The 26206-nt window shown below is 43.2% G+C and overlaps 2 protein-coding genes across 11 annotated transcripts in view; one reads left to right on the top strand and one right to left on the bottom strand.

The window, feature by feature from the left end:
- cntn3a.1 (contactin 3a, tandem duplicate 1) overlaps positions 1-3688 on the top strand; it is a 74549-nt gene extending 70861 nt beyond the window's left edge. For 3 of the 4 annotated variants that reach the window (XM_076741154.1, XM_076741153.1, XM_076741155.1), the window contains 3 exons: positions 383-495; positions 1203-1371; positions 2241-3688. In XM_076741154.1, the coding sequence (XP_076597269.1) occupies positions 383-495; positions 1203-1371; positions 2241-2332 (374 nt within the window). In that variant the 3' untranslated portion in view covers positions 2333-3688. The remainder of the gene's footprint in view (positions 1-382; positions 496-1202; positions 1372-2240) is intronic. The other variant, XR_013077719.1, reaches the window with a different exon arrangement.
- Positions 3689-4561: 873 nt separating this feature from the next.
- LOC143327026 (band 4.1-like protein 1) overlaps positions 4562-26206 on the bottom strand; it is a 39050-nt gene continuing 17405 nt past the window's right edge. Inside the window, exons 4-24 of one of the 7 annotated variants that reach the window (XM_076741145.1) lie at positions 21735-21839; positions 20698-20740; positions 20476-20551; positions 19729-19947; positions 19518-19605; positions 19281-19433; positions 18049-18146; positions 16722-16897; positions 16044-16291; positions 15432-15470; positions 14284-14313; positions 13460-13618; positions 12038-13138; positions 10823-10873; positions 9935-10336; positions 8791-9003; positions 8590-8649; positions 8262-8351; positions 8020-8100; positions 7563-7679; positions 4562-7457 (exon numbers count right to left, since the gene is read on the bottom strand). In XM_076741145.1, coding sequence (XP_076597260.1) covers positions 7449-7457; positions 7563-7679; positions 8020-8100; positions 8262-8351; positions 8590-8649; positions 8791-9003; positions 9935-10336; positions 10823-10873; positions 12038-13138; positions 13460-13618; positions 14284-14313; positions 15432-15470; positions 16044-16291; positions 16722-16897; positions 18049-18146; positions 19281-19433; positions 19518-19605; positions 19729-19947; positions 20476-20551; positions 20698-20740; positions 21735-21839 — 3558 coding nt within the window. In that variant the 3' untranslated portion in view covers positions 4562-7448. The remainder of the gene's footprint in view (positions 7458-7562; positions 7680-8019; positions 8101-8261; positions 8352-8589; positions 8650-8790; positions 9004-9934; positions 10337-10822; positions 10874-12037; positions 13139-13459; positions 13619-14283; positions 14314-15431; positions 15471-16043; positions 16292-16721; positions 16898-18048; positions 18147-19280; positions 19434-19517; positions 19606-19728; positions 19948-20475; positions 20552-20697; positions 20741-21734; positions 21840-26206) is intronic. The other 6 variants (XM_076741146.1, XM_076741149.1, XM_076741147.1 and 3 more) reach the window with 6 other exon arrangements.

Below are 26206 nucleotides of genomic sequence, written 5' to 3'. Positions count from 1 at the left end.
TGGCAGAAGTCAAACAAAGCAAGGACCAAGACATCAAAACAGGGCTCCATGATACCCGCAACAGGTGTATAGCATGTCATGGTCATATAATAGTTAGAATACATCTGTTTCATACTGCATGTCACTCTCCCCAACCATCCCCCTCACAAACATCCCAGCATCTCACTCCCACACACACACACACACACACACACACACACACACACACACACACACATACTCCTTAAGTGGGCGCTCACTCCTAACAGTGGGATGATAAACCGATAATGAGAAATCTCCTTCATGCTGAGTTAGTTCTGGACTTTACTGTGTATTGACTGGGTCGCTTGTTGTTTTTCCTCCCTCCTCTTCCTCTCCTTCTGCTCCCCTTGTCCTCCTCCAGCGCCCAGTCAAGCCCCGGTCAAAATCATGTGGAACACTTCCAACTCCAAGGTCATCCTGAGGTGGGACCAAGTTCATGCTCTGGAGAATGAATCAGAAGTCACAGGATATAAGGTAAAAAAAAAAGAAGAAGAAGAAGCAGAGGGTTTTACACTTGAGAGTGTTCGAACTGGGCTGGCTGCAGCTCTGACAAGGGAAAGGTTTTTTTTACCATAACAGAGAATGACAGACTGTCACTTGGTCCATGTCCTCCATGTGAGTGCACTGTTTTGTTTTGTTTTTTTTTGACTGTACTCTTCTTACAGTCGCATTAACTGCATTCAGTCTGGAAGTACAGCAAGCCACGTTCCTGTTTACTTGTTTTTAAACGTTTCTTGCTGAAGTTGTGGTGATGTGTAGCTGCACTTTAATTAAATTTTCAAGTCCTCCACAAATTGCCTACTTTCCTTGAAATAACAATCCCTTGATAACCCTGCCGCCCACACCCCATTATTATAGACACATAATTTCAGAAGCACACAAAAACGTACAACTTTTCTGATCACTCTGATGGAAACTGGGCACATGCGTGCACACACATCACGACTGCTGCATCTCTACGTTCCCCCTCTCCCCCTGGTGGTCCAACACAGTCGTGTGCAGATATCTACAGAAAGATTAATCCTCTTTAGTTTCAGAGGCAGCACATCACATCTCGTGGAGCCGTCTGAAAGAAACACGAGCTACGAACTCTCCGAAACCACTAGTGATGCATTGTATCTGGAGTGACTTCCTGCCACGCCTCACACTGTTATCACCTTTCCCCTCTCCGCTTCCTGCAGGTGATGTACAGCCAGGACAAACACAGCCGTCCCAGTGTGGTGGAAACCAACACCACCTCCCTTGAGTTGTCGCTGCCAGTCAACCAGGATTACATCATCCAGATTAAACCCTTCAGCGAGGGAGGGGAGGGCAGCAGCAGCCGCCAGATTACCATCCCCAAGATAGCAGGTGGGACAGCTGCTGAGACATGAAAATGATATCAGTGTCTGTTTGTGAGGAGTCAATGTAAATCGCGAGTCTCGAGATGCAAGCCTCCAGGCACTGGTGTTTTCAGCATATGTGGGATTATTTTGCATCCACGTTTCCTCTTCTTCTCTAATCTACTTCTCCGTAAATTGATTTCTTCTATCTGAGGCTGCTTCCAAGAACTTCAGGGTAAAGGCATGTCTTCAAGGTAAAGACATTGTTGCTGGACCAGATGTGTGAATGTAAAAATATACTCTACTCGTAAACAAAAGTTCTGTAGCCTCATTGCATTTTGGTCCTTTGAGGCTGCTCCCTGTAGATAAATTGCTATCTCTGACTCTTCCATGGCTTTTTTTTTTCCCCCCCATTAAATGTTGGCTCAAAATGGTCTTCAAATAAACCTTTTGTCTTTGCAGCTGAGTGTGAACATTGTGTTTACAGTCATCTTGGCTGTGAAATACATTCTGTTATCCGCAGACTGAGAAATGTTTATCAGCAAAGAGCTAAATGGGCTCAGACATGCAAAGAATATCACCAGCAGCTGGATGTTTAATAGATATTTCTTTTAGAATCCAACTGTGTCTGTTGCTGTGCCCACCCCACATCTGCAGTCCAGCTCTTTGAAAGGCAGCTTGCTCTATAATTGCAGCGTACCAGTGCCATCTGTCGGCATAGTGTACTCACGCCACGCTGTGCTTCTTCGTACTGAATGCGTTGGCTCTCTGAATTTTCTTCTTTCTTTACTCTCATCATATACACAAGACTTTTCAATACATTTCTAGACCAGACACCAGACATTAAGAATACAAGAGCAAACAGCTGTTGGATTTTGATTTGTCTGTGTGTTTCAGGCTCCATAGCTGTGGGTGCAGCCGCAGAGTCTTCGGGGTTTCCCATGTTCCACCTCGCAGCGTTAATTCTCACAGCCAGGACTGTACTATGACAAACATCTGCAGGAACCGGGCACTACAGCTGCTTATTAAGAGGAGAAACAGTAGGTCAGAGGCAACAAGAGGCTGACAGCCACATTTCCACCTGCTCCCTGCCCTACCCTACTGTGTCTTTCCTCTTCTTTCTACAGAGATCTCTTTGTGAGGAGGATTCTCTCCCTCCACCTTTCTAAAGGAGTTACTGAAAGGAACTGGCTCTTTCAGAGGTTGCTTTTATGGAACTGAAAGGACACGTGACTTGACTGCAGGCTCTTTGAAGATGTTTCTTTCATTGCTCCCTTCTAACCAATGGATATTCTGCTATCGTTTTAACCTTGGAGGCCCAGTGGTGTGTGATGCACAATAGGATGTGTATATGCTTTCTCTGTGGGACTGTACAGGTTCTGTTTAACAGATTTGTACAGTATGTACCACTGGACTTATCTTGGATGATAGGATTTTATGTCGCCTGAGGATGCAGGGCGTAAAGCACTTACATTGCTCATATTTATGTGAGTGAAGTTATATTTAAGAAACGGAGGACGTCATTTCCTTCCTCTTTTTTGACTGTAACCGACTGATAGTTATCCCTGCCGCAACAGGGAGCTAAGCCTCATCGCTTCACGACAGACCAGACTTTGGGACCTTTGTAACTCTGCCTGGATTTTCTTCATGCTTTTATGTTCCACCACTTCACATCAAAACCTCAGAGTTGCCATGAAACTGTAACCAAAGGTATTGAGCCAACAAGGTTCAGTTCCACCTGTTGTATCATTGTGAGAACATGCAGCGTGTACGCCCCCAATATGGCTTCCATTGTAAACAGCAGGCTTGTGTTTATTAATTGATGTCTTACTTTCCTCCCTCGTCCATGAAAAGTGTGTGACAAAGGCACGCTGAGCAGTGTGAGCCGCATTGTTGTACACAATGTATGTATGAAATCCTCAGGTCCCAAATGAGCCTTAAGTCTTATGATTATTATCCATGTTGTTATGATTCAAGATCCGTTTTATTTGTTTTCCTCCTCTGTTTATCCGCATTGTATTCTGGCTCACTCATGCTATAATTTATGAATAACTGACCTTGTTGTACGCTTTGTTGAGATTTTTCACTTTTGTTACTTTTTAGATCATATTTTTGGGCGTTTTGGGCTCAGAAACAACATGCCTTTCTCCTTTGTCTTTCATGATGAGCATTGTAATACAGTACAAGTGGCAGTGATCACTGACTTTTCTAACCGCTTATTACAAAGTAGGGATGGTATTTTACTGTCAGCTACTGTTTGGCATGAAATTGGTCAGTGTACATACCTACGTTGCTTAGGATGTCTGAATGGATCGACCTGCTTTTAATAAACATAATGTCATTTTCCTCATTTCTTTCTTTGGTGTCAGAAGAGGCCGAGAGGTCGTGCCTCAGCTGGCTGTTTGGAGTAAAGCTGAAAGCTCTTATGGAGTTTTCTTGGCAAACAGCTAGTAAGTGGACCTAAAGGTAAGATTTTAGAAGAAACTGCAGCTTAAACAAACACATCCTGTTGCTGTGTTTCAGATCTGTAAGGACTTTTCAGCCAGTTTCTCTCCTGATCCAGTTAACTGTGTTCAGTTCAGGGTTTCTTCCATTCAATTAAAGAGCAGGACTTCACTTGGTAATTTCAGTATGTAAATTTAAATGTCTTTAAGCCTTTTTGCTTTAAATTTATTTCTATTTATGTCCTTGTCAGTCTTTGTGTGCCTTCAAATCACAGAAGCGAGAGAGAGAGAGAGAGAGAGAGAGAGAGCGAGAGAGAGACTCTTCCATGGTTGCTCCTGATCAGTATTTCAAAACAGATGCTCATAATCAATATTTGCAGAGCGATACCTGTAAACCCTTGAGATTTGTTTGCTGTTCTTTGTGACTCTGAGCTGTAACACTTAGCAATCGTGCCTCTGGAAAGACTGGGTGGTGTTTAAATTCCACAGTATCTGTTGAAATAACATTCCTAGAGGCTTTTTTTCTCACATTAGTTGAGCAACAGCTGCAAGAAAATCAGTTTTTTGCCGTCATCATCAGGAAGAAAACACAAGTATAGATATGTAAGAAACTTCAAACCTTATTTTATACTGCATTATTTTTTCATGATTGAAAAATACAGCAGCTGCACTTCATTACTGGGCCCAGAGGACAAATACGCACACACATACCAGCCGTGATGAGACAAACACAGATATATGGAAGAGATCAAACAGAGGGCTTACCCTCTCATCTTCTTCTTTTCTTTCTCTCTTTTATTCATTTCGAAGGAATGCAAGTACAATGTACAACAAAGACACAGCACCAAGCAATGGAGAGCAGCAGAGCAGAGGAGGTGAAGCTGTTGTGGAGAGGAGGAGGAGGAGGAGGAGGGCGCTGTACAGAGAGGAGAGGGCTAGGTTTAAGGGTCAGCCAGAGGTCGTCCAATCAGACGTCCGCACCAGGTGTCTCAGCCACAGTCAGATATCTGCGATTAATCACAGTCTGGTTATTACTTGTCAGACTTCCATGGGCAGGCCTTTTCTGGACGGAGGAAGGTGAACTTGACCTTAAAAGTGGATCCAAGGGTGATTTGGATAATTTTGCCCCATAGTGAAGAATGGTGAGAAGGATATTCACTGTGTCTGCTGGATGTTGTTTGCTAAGCTGTCTTCTTTTAGGTAACTGGTGCCCCCTAGTGTACCTCAAAGCCCATGGCCATTAACTACTTTACATCGTCACAATCCACCAAACGGCACCAAATATACAGAACAAGGTATGCATGGCTGCATTTTTTTTTTCCCACCTTGCAGTTTGACACCCACATCCATGACTAACCATCACTTTAAAGGATTCTGGAACCAAAATATGAAACACAACGGGAAGTACACGACACGTGAACGCTGACGGTAAAGTTGAGTGTCTGAAAGCCAAAGTTATACCTCAGTTATACCCTCATAAACCTGACATGACAGTTTTAACATTGTGTTTGTCAACTGAATGACTTCACAGCTGCATGTGTTTCGATTTCTTTATAAAATACGACTTTTTGCAAGGAGACAGAAACTTTGCAGGAAATGCTGAAGACACCATAATTAAAGGGAAACCTTGCCGTGTCAAGTTTATGCATTTGACTTTCTGGCACTTCTGTAATTAAAAGTAGCTCGTTCATAGAAAGTTATTTCATACAAAATCAGAGTTTGTACAATTTGACCGCTACCTTAATTGGCACACTACATGTCTATGGCATCCCTCTAACACTGAGGTACTAAATCACACAAAACTACATGTTCAGAGATGCTGCTCCTACGGCAAATTTTATTTATAACACAGTATTTTGCTTGAAAGAGTATTGGAAGGGCTCTGATACCATTTCTGCAGGTTATGTTGAAACTGAAAAAAAAAAAAAAAAAATCAGTTGTACAGTCAGTCAACTAAATGCAGGCATGACAGGCCCTCTGCATGTTTCTGTGCTGGGAAATTAAATCCAAAACAAGCTGATCTGTGAGATGTATTGAACAGCGCCAGAAGCTTGAAATGGGGTGGAACTGTTGAAGGGTTGTAACTGGAGGAGGAAACTATAGCCACTGTGGATCTTGGGATTAATCAAACCTCATGAATGAAGTGCTTGATATTTCCCACTTTTTCTGACAAATACTCTTCATTTCCTGTCAGGAAGCTTTGTTTCCTTTTTCACATTTCAAAGCTCAGACATTCGTTATAGGATTGTGAATAATTCGGCCTTCACGACTTTTTCACTGTTTCCTTCATAGATATCATGAGCCGTCTTCTTTTGAGTTAATATCAATATTACTCAATTACTATTCAATAATGCAAGAAATTACCATGCAGACATTATCTCAAATACTAGTTTTACTGATGCAGCAGCCCAGTCTGTGACTCGAACCAGGGTGTGAGCCTACTCTATGCACTTACTACACAAACTGGCCAAAGTGGGATTGTATCCAGCTGAACTCTGAAAGCATATCTAAAGGTTGGGAAAGGAGAGTAACTGGGCTCATTCTGAAACATCGGCATGCTCAGAAACAACATCGCCACCATTTGAATAAATACAACAGGTTCGCTGTGTGTATCAACAGCACCTAATGTCCACACACAAATTCTCAAAAAGTCCAATCAGTCCATCGTGATACAGCAACTCGTATCCTCTCATACGTGCCACTCGCACACCACGGTAAAATACATGTTACAGCAGTAAAACCTGTAAGGTAGAGACAGAGAGGGAAGTATTGTGATCAGGCTAGCTCCGACTTTGGTCCGTTACAAACACTTGAATAAATACCACCAGAGGAACTTGTTGGCTCTACATGATACTTTCTACTCAGTGCATCCTCATCAGTCAGTGTGTCGGGGGGGGTGGGGCGAAGCTCATTTGTTCATTTGACCGGCTATGCGAGAGTGGAAACTGAAAGTAGGATTTGCTCTGCTCTCACTAAACCCTGCTTCACTGGATGCTTCAACAGCACTGGAGCTACACATAATGAATTCTATTAACAAGCACACACACGAGGTTTTTCAGCACACACAGCAGGAGTCTGTTGATTTCTTGTTATTCAGCAGGACGGACATGTAGAAGACTGTGCATGAGCTTTTTTTTTTTTTTTTTTTTCCCTAATTTTCCTGTTTTTCAAATGAGACTGTCTGCATGAGAGGGCATGTGATTATTCCACAGCATGAATGAGTGCACAGATGATCTAAACAAACCCCTTCTGCACTAATTCCCTTTGACCTTTGAGGAATATTTAAGCAACTCTTTTAAATATAGAGGCCCTGAGAGGTTTGCAGTCAGTTTAGTTGAATTATCTCTTGAATTGTTCCATATGTTTGGATTTCTGGTGGCATATTGTCAACGAATTGAGGAATTAAATGTTCTTTTGCTGCATGACTGCCAACCCAACTTGCTGGATGTGAAAGATTCCAATAGTGAAATGTCTGGATAAAAATAAAACATAAGAATTTTAAAGGAGTCTCATTTCAGCTTCGTGTGTGCGTGAATGTGTACAAGAGGCTCCATTTGAGCGCCACTGGCAGTAGTCTATCAGTAGGGATGGTGGGTGGCAATTTCAGGTGCTGTGGCACTGACGCTTCTGGTCCAAAGGGGGGCACTCTCGTCTCAGGAAATCAGGACTGCTGGTGAGAAAGAGGAGATAGTCAGCCTTCAAAAAGTCAAAGGCGGGTTGTGAGGCCAAATCTCGGCCAGATATTATCATTTGGAGTCAAGATGGCACCCGGTACCTCTGATGCACGGTGTCGATCCTCAGTGGACGACTCTGTTTCCCTGACAACAACAGCCTTGGTCACCTGCATGTCAGGATGCTGCTGCTTGGCTTCCTGTATCGCAATAGCCAGAGCCTGCAAGGAAAGGATCAACTGTGGTTCTTGTATCAAATGAATGACAGGAACAAATGCTGAACTTATGAAGATAAGGCTGACTTCTCTGTTTATAACATGGTCTTGTTCCAGCGTGTCAGATGTGACAGTCTGCTGCTTTTCTTTGTTAGATGTTACTGTCAACTGAATATCTTTGGGTTGACAAACAAGACAATTTTTTTTTTTTTTTGCATTTTTTTTCTGCTAGGATACTGCTGATTATTATATTTAGAACCTGTATTTGATTACTGGTACTAAATATAATAATGGTTCTTTTGACTTTACTGTGTCATCCACAGTTCATTTGTTCATTTCAGCTGACCTGCTCCTGGTCTACGTCATCGTCTCCTGTGATTATGATCCTCTTCTCAATCCTGGTCTCTGAATATCCTCCTTTGACAGTCTGCAACACACAACGGCTTGTCTTTTAATAGCCTTCAGAAGTAGAGTTCACATTCTACAGACAGAAGAATTGAGCTGTTCCTCCTCATGTTGCAAAACCCACTTTATCATAATTATACAATAAATCCTAAGCTTTTAGAAGTTCTGCTAAGGCTTCTCCACCTTGGTGACGTGAGTGGTTGCCGAGGTAACGTTTTCAGTGACGAGGATGGGCGACCCCGACGCCTCTCTTCCAAAACTGCTCATGTGCACCTGAGAAGGCAGAACAGCTGGCAGAATTAGGCAAACACTGTGAACGCACACATGTGCAAATCATTACGGACGATCAGACGAACAGTTATTCTGTGTTCTGATATTTTAGGACATGCAGTCAGGCACATATTCAGGAATTCCTGTTTGGTCTTCGTAAGTAGGTTTAAACCCCGGAGAGCAGGAAGCAGCGTGGTGCAGGTTGAGTTAAAATTGGAGAGGTCTTTCTGTTTGTACTCACAGGGGACACACTCTGTCTCGTAGAGTAAGAAACTTCACTCAGGCCAGTGATACCGTGATCCTGAAACAAATACACTCAATTATGTGACTTGCAGGTCGTAAGACTTCATGTTTAACAACATAACAAAACTGTATTACAGTTATAGTTGCAACAAATATCCATTTTCACCTACAATATTTCCCACTATAATACACAATTAACCTGATCTGTGAACTCCACGATGGTTGTGGTGACCTCTGACCCGTTGGGTTGAGTCTCTGTCCTGATGTCCGTCTTCCTCACTGTCGGTGTGGGCATCACATCGCTGGCCTCCCTGCTGAGGGGTGTGACACGGCTGGCTTCTCTGTGCGACGGCTCTCTGTCCACCGACGAGGACACTGGCACTGACCTCTTTGGTTTTTTGGGGACTACAGGCTTAAGACAGAAAAAAAACAAGCTTCAGTTTTTACACATGTGGCAGATGAGAGGGAAGGTCTGTTAGCTTTTACTTGAATTCAGTGGAAAAACAGGGCTTCAAAAGGGCCGAGAGTTAGCTGATGTAAAGCTGGAAGCACATTGCTTACAGATATTTAATAAAGTGTCTGATGCACGGGGACAAAAGACAAAACAGCACCTGGACAATGAGTTTGAGCTCAGAGCTTAAGAGAGATATTTCATATTAGAAATAAGATGAAAGAAAAACAGGAAGGAAAAGTGATGACCAGCATTCCTTCATATTAAACAGCGTTAAGCTCAAAATGAATGTTTCACTACAGCCGCTCACCGTGTCCTTTACATTGTACAACTTTTTGACAGTTCAAACACTCGACACAGAAAAACACTCCGACACATCTGTGACAAACACTTCAAGTGTGATCACGCCACGGTTTTTTTTTTTTTGTTTTTTTTTGAACCACGGTGGAAATGTGGTCACCGTTCTATTTTTGTATGTTCCATTCACATTCACACTGACCACCTACTGCATAGGCAAACTGGAGCTTGTAAACAAAACTCAAATAAACTCATCAGCAGCTCCCTTTGGTGGCCTGTTATCACACTTCGTTGGAAACTTGAAAAGCACTAAGAATGTGGTGGTGGTGGTGGTGGTGGTGGTGGTGGTGTGATAGTTGAATGGAAATCCACTCCTGCTTCCTGTTGTTTTGGCAAAACACTTGCCTGCACTCTTTAATTTCTTTCCCATGTGCTTCATGTTAAGAACACATGCAGAGACGTTGGTATAAAACACATGTACTGTATATGCATATTTTTTCCAAAAACAGAATAGCTCTTCTAACCTACCTGAAGAAATCAAACTACAGGAGTAGAAGCTTCTACAGAGTGTGCAGCACTTGCTGATCTACAGTACCTGCACATCGGGCCGTTTGACCTCTGGTCGGACTTCTTCAGCCTGGATATGTTTGGCTGGAGGGCTGCTGCTGGCTCCTCTGGACACAGGAGCTGACACTAATGGAGGAGGCGGTTCTGAGGGGCCCTGCTGCTGGAGCAAGTCGATGCCAAAGCACAGACCCACATCAGGTGACAGATCCCGGTCTCCCAGCTCTGACATGCCCCTGGAGAACTCCTCCATGCCCGTGTGCAGGTCTGTGAGGACGGTGAAGTCTACTTCAGCCTCCAAGCTGGACGTAGAGCTGACCGTGATGCTGGAACATTTGCGCTCGATGCCCAGGTGGGTTTCCTTCAAGTACGGGATATCGTGGTCCTGGTCATCCTCTGAGACGGAACCCAGGCGTCTCTCCCATAGGTCCCTCTGCAGAAAAGGGTGCAGAACATTGAATGACAATTAACACTTAGAACCTAAGCCCATGGAAATATGAGTAAATTTACTTATAATCAAAGAATGTGACCACCAGAAAAAGAAGCACTTTGAGTTTCCGCACTGATCAGAAGTAAGATGCAGGCCTGTTTTCCCGTAATTATGGATATAAACAAACCCATTAACAGCATCTGAAAATTATTATTGCATACTGTTAGCAGTAATAAAATAATGTGTTTTGAATTTTGGTGGTGGGGTTTCCCCGTTGCTTCGACTAATTTTCACAGTGATTTTAATGAAACCAGAATGGCAGTCAAAAAGTCCACATTTAGCATTTAAACACACTATAAACACATGAATGAAAACATCTTGAAGAAAAATGTGTTAGATAACCGAGTTAACTGTTTATTCATTCCCAGAAGTGAGGTAAAAAGTAGGAAAAACAAATGAAGTGACTGGTGGAGCTGAGGCCTGACTCACTGAAGCTTCGTTGAGAGGCTCCTCATGAATAGCAGGTGTGGGAGGCGTCTCCTATAGAAGAAAAACAAACAGCAGGCAAACATTAACATAAAACGAATCAAGCATGTGTCATAAAGAACCTTTTTTGTTTTGTTTTTTTTTTTACCATTTTTACCACAAACCGTGATAGCCATCTACACTGTAGCTAGTGTGTGTGTCAGAAAAGGAGAGCACACAAATGGACCGTTAGCAGTTTTTTTTCGCTCTCGTTGTGTCTGCAGCACAACACACCGCTAATAAATGCATTATTTGTCAAATTTAGAGAACCCATGTTTGCAATGTTCTCTCTTCACAGCTTTTATGCTAATTGCGTTTGCATTGGGTGGAGCTCACCGCTCATCCACCAACTCCAGGTTCTGTGTTAAACTTGTACAATAAACACACATATGAGATTTCCCAGAGTCTGTAGAGCTTAAGGCTACTGTCAGAGGCATGCGCTTAGGATATATTTCACAGGTTGACGTTATTGAAAATGACTGCAAGTGCAATGGTAATGCCATGCACTGAAAGGTTAGATTTTTTTAAAATCCCTTGCAGGAAAAAGGTATTCATATTCGTAAATGCAGCATATGAATGCCTAAGGCCTGAAGAGGTTTGGCAGCTCTGCAGCCTGTGATTACATCTGATCGCCTTTTTCATTTTCTGACTGTTGCTACAGAGGTGCCAAGGCAGAACATTTGGTTCAAATGCCCTTCTCAGCCATTCACAAAAAGGATTTAAATTATGTGGAAAAGAGGTTTCAAAGAAAAATGGTGGAAAGGTCTTGCCCTCCTTGCAACAGCAGCCACCTTTATCCTGTGAGGATGTTGGAAGGAGAGACCAGGTGTTAACGTGACAAGTTAAGGTGGGATAAAAGGGACGCCTGAAGCTTAAGCATTGTGAACTTTGCTTAAAGGCCCGAAGCATTCTGAAATGGCCAAGCAGATGTCAAGCTTTGCGGAGGGGAACAACGGAAAGCAAAAAGCTCTCTGGGCCAATGATGCGATGCGAAGGAACGTGAACTTTTGCTTTCTCATACACAGCCACATGAGTTCTGAAGTATGTGTGTGTGATTGGGGTTTTTTTTTTGTTTGTTTTTGGATGGTAAAAAACAAGATTTGCACCACACCGCCTGAAGCTCATGCAATGTTTGACTTTCCGATGATGGACAAACAGGTTAGGGGGCAGATGGTTTACCGCTTGCTTCCTCTTGGCTGTTTCTTGGCTGGGCGTCCTGTAGTGAATGTGGCTGTTATCCATGTTGCTCTGTCTGTCGCGGGTCCACTGTGTTTTCAGAGGAAGGGTTCGAGGGGGAGCTGTTGGAAATTTGCAGCCAGTGAGGAGATTCTCTTTCAACTCCGAGTTGTTTTGAAAATGATCTTCATGAACCACACCTCCTCTTGTCCACTGACTTTGTGCTGTTGTACCCCTGCAGTCTCTGAGCTCCTGTTGCCCAAACAACTCCTTCTTAATCTGTTGATGGAGCAGAGTCTGCTGCTGATAGGACATTGCGGCTTCGCTGTGGTATTTGGTCGCCCCTGTGTTTTCCTTGACAACATCTTCGGCAGACTGTAGTACAGTATTATCATCCACTCTCCTTCCTGCCTCGCAGGATCCGTCTTTTGATTTTGTCACATGTACATCCCCCGTCGCACCAAAGACACCTCTATCAGACTGGCTTTGAGTTTGAGGGTTTACAACACCTTTGTTCTCCTTATTCAAAGACTTCTTTGATCGCTGTGGCTTGAGTGGAACTATTTTGGTGACTTCTGAGTGTGAGTTCCCTGTTTTGTTGCAGTCTTTCACTCCTGTGGGGCTCGGGTCTTTTATTTTCTCACAATGCCTCTCATCACTCTCAATCCTGCCCTTTGGGAGAGAATCCACAGCCATCGGGGCTTCAGAGGTCGCTGGTCTCTCTCGATGAATACTGTGCTCGTACTGACAATGCCTCATATCTCTGCTCATCATCACACTCCTCTGTTTGTCAGGAGGAGATCCATATCCGTTTTCTTGAACGACATTCCTCGCTAATACAGAATCATGATGGCCATTAGTTGCTACCGTTTCATCCATAGCGTTCGTGAAAGTTAGTCCTGTTTCCTGTTTGGGTGATGTTCCAGGTCTAGTTTTTAAAGAGTCCCTGGGTGTTTGACAATTGTTCATGTTTGCTTCAGTCCAAGGTGTCACAGAGAACATGTCTCTACCCACAGACAAGGTCTTACTCTTATCCAATTTAGAGTTATCCAGCGCTCCTTCATAAGCATCCTGCTTGTCAATCAATTTGGCATCACCGGCCGCCTATGTTGACATAGAGTAGACAGTTGCATTAGCCTAGCTAGATATACTGCTCCTCCATTTGCGATATCATTGTTACCCCACTTAATTACTGTAGTGAAGACAAACAGTGATTAACTGGGGGGCCTACAACTGTGCAAACTTTGATGCATTTCAAGAGGTTTTTTTCTGTGTTTTGGGTCAATGGAATCAATATTCTGACAGAGAATGGGAGAAGTAGACGATGGGAAAGGGTGACCAATACAATGTTTTTTAGAAAATCAGAATATACAGGACACTAGCTGCAGTATGGTAAGTAACTTGGGAGTAGGGTCTCGTTCTTACTGGTTTCCGCTCGGGGGTTCCTCCGGGAGGAGTAGCTGAGGAGAGGCGTTTCTCCCTCTGGGCCATCTTGCTGTTAGGCTGCCTCAAAGCCCTCTTCAGCTCATTGATGCTGGCCTGGTGCTTTTGTAGAACATCTTCTGGCTTATCCAAGAACTGCTGCTGACACAGTGAAAAGCGCAAATTAACACAAGTTAAAATCCTCGATCTGAATCTGTTAGATTCTAGTCATTTACACGATTAAACTGGATATGGATTTAATTATTAATTATTTCCTTTATTTCCTGATGATGGTGCATGATTGTCTGTTTTCTGTTATGTAAAGAAAGGATGAATTAAATGCTGTACCACATGATGACCAGAAACAGATATAGACCTCATTATAGTTCACTCAGATCAGGAGTATTATCAATATTTGTCTTTTGCCTTGCAGCATTGTCAACAAAAAGAGATTAAGTTAGAGGTCTGGAGGTTTAAAGTAAAGTACGTCTTACACATTTTGATGACTAAACATCTGCCTAGTACCTCACAAGCTCAAAAACTGATTGGCATTTGTAATTATTCACTGTTGAAAGTCTAGACACGTAACAAAAAAGACTGTCACTGGGTGTTCAGAAAATATAAAACTGACATGCAAAACTGGGATATTGCATTGAAGAAAGTGGTGCACCAAATGAAATATACAAGAAAATAACCTGAATATTTTAACATGAACTCCATTGCTGTTGCTGCTCTAACAGCAAGTGACACAGACATGAAAACGAAAACACAGCACAGCTGATGAGGGTCACACACTGCACATGCCAAAAGGAGAGGACAAGCAGTACCTCCTGTTTGGGCCGAGGGGTGGCCAGATCCTTGTCCAACAGATGAGGGAGCCCGAGGTGGGGCAAGTGAGATGAAGTGAAGGGTTTTGAGCAAGGCAGGAGGTTGAGTTTTGGAGGGGGGGTTGGAGAGCAGATGTGTGCAGAGACAAAGAGGTAAAATGCTGCAGGTGAGTCAAAAAGGCAGACGGCCAGATGGACAAACAGAAACAGTTGACACCATCGAGGCTTTTGACTAAGACTGCTAGACCATTTAATGTGCTGCCAAGAAGACAGGGACAATCCATTTCAGTGTCAGCCAATTGATAATTAATGCAGTCATGTATTGACTGAAGCTAAGTGCTTGGAGAGGAGGATTATTCCCATACTTCTTCATCCAAAGATTTGGTGAGAAGGCATTACAAAACCACAAATGAACAGACCCTTGAGTGACTAATGCCAATACTTCCTGCAGTACTTAATAACACTATCACACACACCTGCACAGGAATAAAATTAGACCAGGTGCACTGTAGTGACCTTTACCATAGAATTAAAAAACAAACTTAATTTGTGCATTTATACAACAAATAAGAGTGTGTATCTCAAAAAGTCTGTAAAATAATCTAAGAATAATTATTAGTTAAACAAAATACTGAGATTGTTATGCATCTCAGCTGGAGCACCAGGAGATTTGTCAACTTGGGAATCACAGATTCACTGAATCATCAGCATTGCTTATGGGCCATCTGTTTATCCCGCTATTAACAATCAATCCCTCTAACTTCACACAGGAGCACTGTTAAAAAAGCAAGTGTGAACATGTGCTGACAATTGAAAAAGCTGGAAAGATCCACTGTTTAACTCTGGATAAGAGCTAAGTGCCTATGAAGAAAATCTAATAAAAATGTCCAATGAAACTTTTTTCCAGCAGGCAGACAAGAAAAAAGAAAGAAAACCCAAATAAATGTACAGTATGTTAAATACTTTGTGTCCATTCATCCGAAGACTGATTCATGCAGTTTCCATGGATTAAACTCAGCGGTATCCTGGAAATCGTGACGGCAAAAGAGACAACATTCCCTCTCGTGTTAACAAACACAGACTACGGATGCATGAGCCACAACAACCAAAACCACACAGACAGACACCAAGGTCCAAGGCCAAAATACCTCTGGTTTTGAGTCTACAGGCGAGCCTGCCTCCTCACCCTGCAGGAGAGGACGAGGTGGAGGAAAGCAGAGGTCAGCGAAGTGTGTTAACATGACAGCAGGGAGAGGAGAAGAACTGTTAGAGGCAGGGTGCTGGGTTCAAAAAGTAACATCCGCAGCAAAGAGGTCAAGTTAGATTTGGGAGGTGATTTAAGAAATGGAGGCTGGACTCATTCTGAGAAGTCTTATAAGTCTGGGGAGGAAATTAGGCCAAATGGAGAAAAAGTAGGGATGTGATTACAGTCTTAAATGAAAGGAATGTGAGAGGGAAGGATGAGGACTGTTAGAACTTCATGAGGGATTTTTCTGACTTTGTTCGCTGCAGCTGAGTACTTTTTCAAATGAGCCGACTGCTTTTGTAAGTTTTGTTGTACTTTCCTCACAACGATGGTATAGTTTTCATGTATAAGGTAAGAGTTAAGTTCGTTGACGTTAACTGACTGACAGTAATGAATTCATACTGTGTGCAGTGAAATGTCTTAGCTTCTTGTAAAAGCCAACTGAAGCAGTAAAACCGGGACTGACGGCAGGTTTCTGTGTGTTTGAACAGCTTTGTTTCCTCTCATCTTGTACCTTGAGCTCCAGAGTCTTGGTGGGCGTTGAGATGTTGGCACCCCGATGCTTCTGAACCTGATCTTGGTCCTGAAGGTCATGCTGGTCTAGCTCCTGATCTGTGTACAGGTCCTGGTCCTGGTCGTGGTACTGTTCGTGGTCCAGGTCCAGGCTGCCCTCTTGGTCCAGGTCTTCTCTGGACATGAACTGTGTACGTTCACTGGAGCTTCGCTGGGACAGCTGGTCCATACTGTCACCTAGAGCTGAGGCTGGTAAAGTGTGAGGGGAGGGGAACATTAAGCACCTGGACTCCAGTGTCCAGCTTTAACATGAAATGATCTCCAGTACAGTGTTTAACAGGGACACATGTCTCAGCAGCCTGCACTCTAACTTGAATTTACAAGTTCAAAACTGCCCTCATTTCTGATTTTGTCAAGGAATTTCAGGCTCTGACAACATTGCAGTCTCAGAGATTTGGTACGCGCTCCCTTCAGAGTGGTAACACAAGATCAATAAGGCCTGTTGCTGAAATATTTACACTGTGTGAGACAGGAGAAGTGTGTTTTCATGCATACATTGCTATCGATCCATCAATCCATTTTCTAAACCTGAGGGATTGAAGCCAAGTTATTGCCTCATCAGCTAATCCATAAAATATTACAACATCCATGTGGATGGTGAAATAGTCTGGGTTCTTACCTCCATCAATGCTTCGGGGCAACATGTACCGCTTGCTAACGGACCTATCGAACTGCGGGGCAGGCCTGTCAATCAGAGCACTGGCCTGTCTGGTCTGGGCTTGGGTCCGCCCACTGTAGCGGAACTTGGAGCCAATCACTAAGAAGCCCTTGGGAGGCGGCTCTGGGGAAACCAACCTGCAAGAAGGTTCAGTTTGGGCAAATACTCCTCCTTGATGTCATAATAAAAAGCTTTACTTCTCTGGTCCATAATTTCCAAATAATTTCCTGTGAAGTTTCCTGGAGAGAACCACAGTGTGTGATTTGGTACCAATTATAAGTTAGGTTCTTTCAGTTTAGTTATTTGTGTTGATTTTATCAGCAGTTGTTGGTTTCTAGAGAAATTTCCTTGGCAGTACAGCTAAAATATTGGAGTTCCACATTTTGCTAAATAGGCTTATTTGCTTTCTTGCCAAGAGAAAAGATGCCACGGATGCCTGTATCATAAATATGAAACTACCACCAGCTGGTTAGCTTATCTTAGCCCAAAGACTGGGAACAGGGGAAAACAGCTAGTCTGGCTCTGTTCAAAGATAACAAAATCCCCCAACCAGCACCTCTAAAGCTTCCTGGAGTCTTGTTGTCACTGTGAGGCTGCCAGGAAGTTGCTGCGCCTCACCAACAAATAGCCTGGCCCCATAAAACATGTAAACTTTACACTTTTACACTTTGGTTTTGTGCCCTTTAAACAGGTGAGATATAATGTGTTAATTTGTGAGCTTTGTTACCTTGGGACAGAGTAAGAACGGTTAGCTGTTTCTCGGCTGAAAGCTAAGCTAACGATCTCCTGTGAGAGATCTCCTTCACATTTAAGATACAGGCCTGAGAGTGGTATCGATCAATCTCATGAAAGCAGAACAGAAAGACTGTCATAAGCTTATTCAAACACAAAGAAATAAGCAGTTATTGCAGTAAATGTTAGATTACGTAAGGTTGACTTTCCTTGAGCTGACCCGCTTTGCACTCACTAACATGCCCTCTAGCTTAAGACAGTGGTTAATTGTAATTAATTAATGATTCATTTACAAGCAGATCTATGTTTCCATTTTCCCTATAATTAGCAAATAAGCTTCTCCTCTACCAGAATCTCCCTATGAATTTACACTTGCACTTCAGTGCCTTTCAAGGAAATTATACAGAGCCATGGGACCCATTAAAGAACAGTGTTACCATGAAAAGTTGTGCAATGAGTGCCACTTGAAGGATAGCTCTACTGTGCCAGTGCTAACAGTTCATGCAGGGGCAGAAGAAGTGTGTCTGTCTGTGTATCTGTGAGCATCAAGTCTTACCTGAAGAAGGTGTGGTGCTCTATGCAGACCTTCCACAGCCGCTTCGAGGCCCGGTGGTTGGGCAGCTTGAAGCCTATGGTGCTCTCAAACTGTTCATACTGAGTGGTGAGGGGAAGGAGTGGAGGAGGTGGAGGAGGAGGAAGAGGGGCGAAGAAGAAAAGGAGAGTGACGGGAGCAAGTGCAGGGAAAGATGGAGGGATGGTGGCAGGGTGAATTGTGTTTACTCTGCAGCAATGGAAAAATCAATGTTGTTTTTCTGTTTACTGGGAGAAATATATTCTCGTGTCTCCGACTGCCGCGTCAGGTAGATTTTCCATCTCTAACCAACCTACAAATTAGGTGTTCATGCACTCCCTCGATCAGATGTTCAGTGGTGTGAACAGAAAAACCTGCCTTCAAATCAATAGGTTATTAGCAATATAACAGGTCTTTAAAAATTAGAAGTAGTCCATTCACGAGAGTAAGCCAACTTTAGTTCCACACAAAAAATCTGTGGGGACAGTTTAAAATAAAAAGGGCTTTAAAACACAATGACGACCCTCCAGGCAAATTTGAAGTGACGGCTGACTTAAGAGGATCGGTCTGCAGAACAAAGTGTATGCATAGAACGGCCTTGGTATTCACTATCAAGATGTCAACGTCAGTTTAACAGTGGATATTAAACGCACTGCAGATACCCCGAAGGCCAAAGAATGAGGGAAAAAACAACACATCATAATTATTTTAGGGTGTTGAAAACCAGAGCAAGCATAATGTGGCTCTAACATTTGCAAGTAAAATCCTTGATGAAAGTGCAAATCCTCATGACTGCCTAATCACTTTATAGTCACCATAGAGGGAGAGAGAAGGAGGAGAAGAATAAAAACATGACCTATCAGCCCAATCTTTAAGTACAGTATCTCTGAGAGCTATAAAAATACTCCTTGTCAGTTGTCACATGGTTTGCTGCAGATAAATCACAGAAGTAACACTTTTATCAAACCATGAAATGACTATTTATGCTGCTTGGGACGACTCAAGAGAGACAATGATGTAATTTTAACAACTGTGAACCCATGAAATAGAAATGTGGGGTTGGCTCTCTACCAAATGATCCTTCATTCCACTTGCCTCGGCTTTGCCGGAGTGACTGTCATGGGCTGTTCTAGTGGGATTGTGCATGCAGTAATTGCACAGTGAAGTCTGCAGTCAGGCAAGATGCAGAAGACAAGATAATGACAGTTTTTATTCACCTCTCCCGGGCGGATCTTGATGTAGAAGTTGCTTCTCTTATAGGAGATCTTGAGGATTTTTGGCCAGGCGAATCGATTGATCCTTAGACGGTCTCGGTAGATGAGCAGACCGTTGGCACTCACGCCAAGCATTATGTCAATTCCCTCTGAATCCTGGTGAAAACAGGCGTTAAAAAAAAAAAAAAAAACTCTGAAAAAAGTGCACTGACAGGAAGCACTGAAGTTTTATCTATATACCTTAGCATGATGCAGGTCCACTCCATACATTGAGAGCTTCTTGGCATTTTCTAGAAAGTTCACCTCTGCCTCTGCTGGACTCATTCCCCTACAACACAAATGCCATACAGGATTCATGACTTCTTCATTTTCATTCCACAAATCAAAAATACCAGCATTTCTCATTATCCTCACACCATTCAGTTTAATTAATGGTCATATTTTCTCTGACCTATAGTTATGGTGCAGCTCCATCACTCTCTCCTCCAGCTCACGTGTCTGGTTGGGTGCAAAGCGGAAGTCGCTGACATAGTCAGGGCCATGTTCCTCAGGCTCGTAGTCTCCGATTTCAGCCTGGACGGTGTAGGAACCCAACAGGGCGTGGGTGACAAATGAACAGGGCAGACGACCGGACAGGATGTCGTCCCTCAGCTGCAGGCACAGGTAGTACCTAAAGAAACGCAGGAGGTGGAGGCAGAAGTGCTGCTGACACTTGTCTCCAAAAGCTAAGTTTCTACATTACCATGAAACATCTGGAATAAGCACTGTCATCAGTCACAGTCTTTATCTGATATTGACAGCAGTGCCTGTGTGTCTGCCCACCACTTTGGTCCAGACTGAAATATCTCAACAACTATTGGATGGATATTCATGGTGCTCAGAGGATGAATCCCAGTGACTGTGGTGGCCTCCTGAATTCCACTTAGTGCCCTGAACAGATCAGAATTTTACTGTATCCAATACTTACAGGTGGCCAATTACTTGCAGAGCTAATGCCATTCCCATTTGTGGTTGGTGCCAATTAGCATATGTTAGCAAGTGTGTTTAGCTCACTGGATAGCATACTCTGTAGCTGCTCTGCTCTTACTATAAATTCTGTCCTCACAACAACTTAACATATTAGATTCAGACAACCAAAACAAATCAGGGTTCTTTAACATGTGAGTTAAAAAGTCCCTGTTGTTGTATTCAGACCAACCTGGTGATGTCTTCGATGAGCACAGACGGGTCTGGAGGGTAGAACTTGACAGAAAATCCAAAGATCCAGGAACCAACTGTAGAAAAAACGCCAGCAAGGAAGGTTTTGAAAAGGACTGCCTGTTCATCAAACGCTGTGTGCATTTGATGAACTGTGTGTCTGTGTGTATGTGTGTGTGTGTGTGTGTGTGTGTGTGTGTGTGTGTGTGTCTACTGCACTTACCCCGAATTTGCTTCTTAATCTCTTTGGAGGGATCCAACCAATTCTGACAAAGAAAGAAAAGAGACAATCAAGAAATTCAACCTCGGCAAAATCATCCATATTCACATTTCTTAGAGCCCTCTTTAGTCCATTTTTAAACCTGTTCACTAGTTGAAAGCCAGATCTATTCATGCTACAAAAAAATGGATGAAGGCTTTTATAAACACTGAAAGCACCAATATGGGTGCTATAAATGCCAGTTGAATCCAGCTCTCTCTGCTTAATGTCACTAGAGCTTTCATGGTGGCCCTGTAGACCCTGTGCACAATTCTTAAAAGGCCATACTGTCTAATCACATTTTAAAAGGTTAAAGACCATGTATGCCACACTCAGGCTGTAAGTGCTTAAGCACGGTTAAAAGGGCAACCAGGGACTCACTGTTTTACAACACCTGCAGAAACAGTCGGGTTAAAAAAGCTGGTGGGCTGAAAAGGGTGACTGACATTTGCTCTAAAATCAGTGACAAACTTGAAATATGTTAAAAGAAGGTTTGAAGAAACACATCAAATTCATGATCAACATACAGTGTATATTTAGCCTCGCGCCCCCTAAAGATATTCACCACAGAAATTACCCTCACATATTATTAATAATGATCATTGTAGTGATGACTTTTATATGATAACTTGGCACAATGGCGACACCTTGAACAGAAGATCAGAACTACAGTCGATGACAGTTCAGACTGTCACACAATGTGCTGCCCAGTGTATGCACATCATAATGGATCGAGAAACGTATGTGGATTGCTAACAAATAAAAACTTACCTACCCCCAACAACTATACAGCTGCTCTACCTTTCTGGGCCAGAGTACTACTAAACTACAGATTATAATTCTGAAGGCTCCTATGCTCAGTGTAATGCCTTACTGCATGCTGTATGAATGAGTCAAGAGGTTCAGCTACAGATCTTAGAATGAGTAAAAATAGATGTAATATCTCCAAGTGAGATATCATAATGCATGTGTGTGTGTCTGCGTGTTTATGCGCGTCTGACCTTGGAGTTGTCCGTGTCCTGAAAAGTCAGGCCAAAGTAGTCCCTCTCCAGAAGGTTCAGATGGCCACACACCATGTCCAGCAGGGTCTGGCCCTTGGCAAATTTCTGTTCCACACAAACATATAAGAACACACAGTGAGTGGGCAGGTAACAAGGAACAGGTTGTGTGGACATCACATAATGTAAAATGAAAAAAGAAGGTTATGGAGTGCAGTGATTCAGTAAGGATGTGTAGCGGCTCATGTCCCTGTTCAATAACCATTGTTGCGTGTCACACCCTTCATTCTCTCCATGTATTTCCTGTCTATATCCACACTATGAGCTGGCTTGGACACAAAATCCCCCAAATAATCAGATAATTTATTATTATTTATGATATAATTCTTTCTGATAAAATAAAAGCTGCATATTATTGTCATATATTACACATATAACACAAAGGAGTCAAAGAATATCAGAGATATAAAAATCCACCTTAAATGTGGTCTGAGAGATGCTTCCAGTCCATCCTCTCCCCTGCTGCGGAGGAGGAGCTACCCTCTGTATGACTATATAAGGGGAGCGATTGCATTTCGCATCAGTGGCGTTTCAAGAGACCACACCTATCTTCCGTCCAATCCTTCAGGGCCGAGAACAACGACTCTGTGGGTTACGCAGACGGTCTTGGCAAAGCGCTGTTTCCACACATACACACATGAGCAGGCACGCACACAGGGACACACACGCCAGATTCATCTCCTAGGGAAACATGGCTCCTATGGCGACAAAGCAACCAAGCAGCTGTTACCATGGAAACAGAAGTAATAGGTCCCTTCTGTATGTGCGGGTGCCCTCTCGCTTCCTCTGTCTCTGCTACTACAAGGCCACCACAAAGCTTTGTGCAGCTCCTGTAAGAACGGCTGGCAGGACTCTCAGCGTTTCAAATTTTAGGAAAGAAATCATGAAGCATCACAAAGTGATCTGTCTCTCAATCAAACAATACAAATTTACATCCTGCTGCAGTGAGGCTGCCGCTGGTGAAGAAGTGAGAGGAATAATGCTGATTAACAGACAGAGGCTGCAGTCAGAGACTTTTTGGGGGAGCGGCGCATATATTCGATTTTCCAACAAAATGAAATTGCAACACACATTTCAGGTGGTCCCCCAAGCATGGCAACCAATTCAGGAGCTGCTGATGAGATTTCGTTGTCGCTCCAATTGGCTCCAATCACATTTCTGTAACTAGTTCTGTGGGCTGATTGTGTTAGCAGCCATTTGGTGTAATCCTAGAAATCCATTTAGCTGATCGCCTCACCCATGCAAACAAGATGAGGGGAGACAATGTGTGTGTGTGTGTGTGTGTGTGTGTGCATGCGTGTGTGTGTGTGTGTGTGTGTGAGTGTGTGTGTGTGTGTGTGTGTGTGTGTGAGTGAATGGGTTAATGGCTGGCCGAGGAGAAAGTAAATGTGCTGAACTTAGTCACTTTAACTAATGCGAGTGGAAGGATGGCACTGTGGAGTCAAGTAACTAGAGAAAACTGTGCAGCTTCTGTTATGCTATATAACAACACGGCTTGGTTCTTAGATATAGTGCTCAATCTTTTCCTGTTTCTAACCTGGACTACACTCAGCTTTACCAAAACTGTATGATGGGCGGCTCGAATTAAGGAAATTAATGGTAGCATTCAATTTACCTGCAAACAATCCCAATACAGAACAAGTAGTAGAAGTAGCAGAGGCCGATATATTCTGACTTTCGGTCCCTGTTACAGGTGAAGCTCAAAAATGCTGGAACCTTCTTTCCTAACTCACCTATATCATCTTTCATTCGACCTGTTGATAAATGCCTTTGTCTCTGTAATACAGGGTTTCTGTTTAAATCTTACGCCTCAAAACTCAAGCCCAGATAACCCTGATGACATCACCAGGGTTACTTTTTCAGACTTCACGAAGAGCGGTCTGAGCTTTATGTGTAAAAAAGCTGGAATGTCCCTTTAATAAAACAGCAGCCGACAGTAAACCATGACATTGGCTCAGGAATCTTTCTTTCTTGATTTCACAGTCATGACACCTTTTTAAGCACCTTTCAGCTGGAATCAACAAACATGAGAGTGTTGTACTTCACACTGGATTCATTAAGCAGCATCACATTCGAGGCAACCATGGTGGAAGGACATGAATCCAATAAAAATTGAAATTTCAACACTTGAAGTCGATTGGACCAAATATCCTCTGGTTCCAGAGCAATTTTTTAAAATACTTTAATGACTCGTTCACCAAGTTTGGCTCATAACCTCTTTGGAAAATGCTTCAAATATAAATTATATTGGATATGTTCAAGTTCCCAAACAGTTTATTAGAAAATGATTTGGGAATGGAAAAGTCCCTGTAGCTCAACGCACAGTAAAGACAAGCTAAGCTTCTTAGGATATTGAGTAGTGTGTAAGTCAGAAAGGCTGTCTCAGGTTGTGCTCCAGTGTTAGCAAGTATATGTTCTGAAGTTCCCTTGAGCAAGAGACTCAACTCATTTGAACCTGCAGAGGCTCATGTCTGCAGCTGACTGCACTCCGTGGAGGGGAGGAGGCCGAGTGATGCTGCACAGGAACATGTTCGATGGGTGCTATTAAAGAAATTATGCAGAATATACTGTAGATAAACTGATTTTATCGTCCCTTAAGCTTTTTCAAAGGAGGCCGAGCTGGGTCCCAGTGTCATGAATCTTTCATTTGGTCTTAACTAGTTTAACCGCACGATCACATGAGCCACACTTCTCTGGCGCTGGTGGTTTTTCTCTGTGGAGGCACTTCAAATGTGAGAATATTGAGCACTTGAACGCTCCTGTGCTTACGTTGATGTATCCATTGCCCCACTTTTTACGGCATGATTGTTGATACTGCTGCATCCCTCTTTGGAAAGTTATGAATGATTGGGAATGGGACTGAGGTATTTCAGTTTTGTATTAGCATTCAGGCTACTAATTAGAAAACCGGTGCCAGTACAGGGTTGATTGTGGATAAATGCATGAAGCAATTTTATTTTTAATATTAGGGTACTGACATATCAGCGGAACAGAATGCTTTCACTTCAAGAAAAGCAGACCCCAACCAGCCCTGCCTCTCTAATAAAGTGGAAGCTCACATGATCATGTGGTTAACCAACAGCGATGAAGGAACTATGCAAACGAACATTAGCATTTCATGGGTTGGACCTGCACAAGAAATCACATTCAGCCAAAGTTTAAGCAGTTAAAATACGAGTTCAGTGGTCTCCTCAGGATTTTATTTAAAAGCCAGATGTTTCACTTTTTTTTTTCTTTGAAAAAGTAGAAGCTCTAGTGCGTAAGCTTGATGGCAGGGACGTACTGCAAGCAGGTGGGTGGAGTTCTTTCTTTAATAGTGTGGCTTTAGATTAAGGACTGGACAAAGTAAATGCACTGAGATCAATCAATAACTATAATGTCGGGAGCCAAACATCAATAGGAGGCTCAGGCTGCTTCCCCGTGCTTTTATCATCATGGCCCGCTCGCTCCGCGGACATCATGGCTTTAAGTTAAGTAATGATTTCAATGCACCCTCCTTGTCTTTTTTCTATTGCCAACACAGTGATATACACACTCTCAGACATACTACTGTACACAAGCAAGCACAACCTCCTCTCCATCTTTCTCTCCACCTCCTCCCCCGCTCATCTTTTCCTCCTCCTCTTTCCTTCAGCCATTCTATTTTCTCCGCGCTCAAACTTAAGAGCACCCATCTGTCAGCTGTATGGATTCCCTGTCAAAGCCCAAAACCTCTAGTGCCACAGCCCAGGTGACACGAAGAAATGTGTGTGTGTGTGTGTGTGTGTGTGTGTATGCATGTGACCAAGAAAGAAGGAGATGGGGAGGGGGGTTGAGTTGAAGGAGAATGTGTGTGGGTGAGTAAAATATGTAGGGTCACGTGGGAGGCAGTAAGCCATAAAAGGAAGATAGTTAACATGAATGAGGTCGAGCTACCAACAAGATCCCGTCACATGTCACACTCCATCATCAGCAGCAGCCAATGGGGTTCCAGTGCAGGCTTTAATGGAATTCATGGCAGCTCTGAATGTCCTGCTCAGGATCTCCCCCTTCGACACCCCTCTCTCTGCCCCAGAAGTCAATTCAGTGCAGGAGCAGATTAATTTTCTGCACTGTTCGATCATGGTGAGCATGTGGGCTCCTGTTAAATTTAAATAAACCGAGAGCGGCGGGAATTCGTCTGTTTACAAACACAAAAGGCTACAGAGTCACGATTCACGGAAGCCAAGCTCATCATCTGAGCCCTCCATCCCCCACAAAGTCGAGCTTGTCTTACCTCCCTCCACCCATCACTCCCCCTCTCAGTGAGCATAGCAGCAGAGCTGCATTTCCTGACTCAGTAGCATGTATTACCCAGGGAGACTAAATCCTACTGAGGTGTACCGCGGTGCGGTGTGCTGAGTCAAGGACTCTGTTCAACTAGGGGAGATATACAC

This window comes from Chaetodon auriga, chromosome 10 (assembly GCF_051107435.1).
Source record: "Chaetodon auriga isolate fChaAug3 chromosome 10, fChaAug3.hap1, whole genome shotgun sequence".
Taxonomy (NCBI): domain Eukaryota; kingdom Metazoa; phylum Chordata; class Actinopteri; order Chaetodontiformes; family Chaetodontidae; genus Chaetodon; species Chaetodon auriga.
Note: the sequence above shows the minus strand (reverse complement) of the source record. Positions and strands in the feature narration are given on the sequence as shown.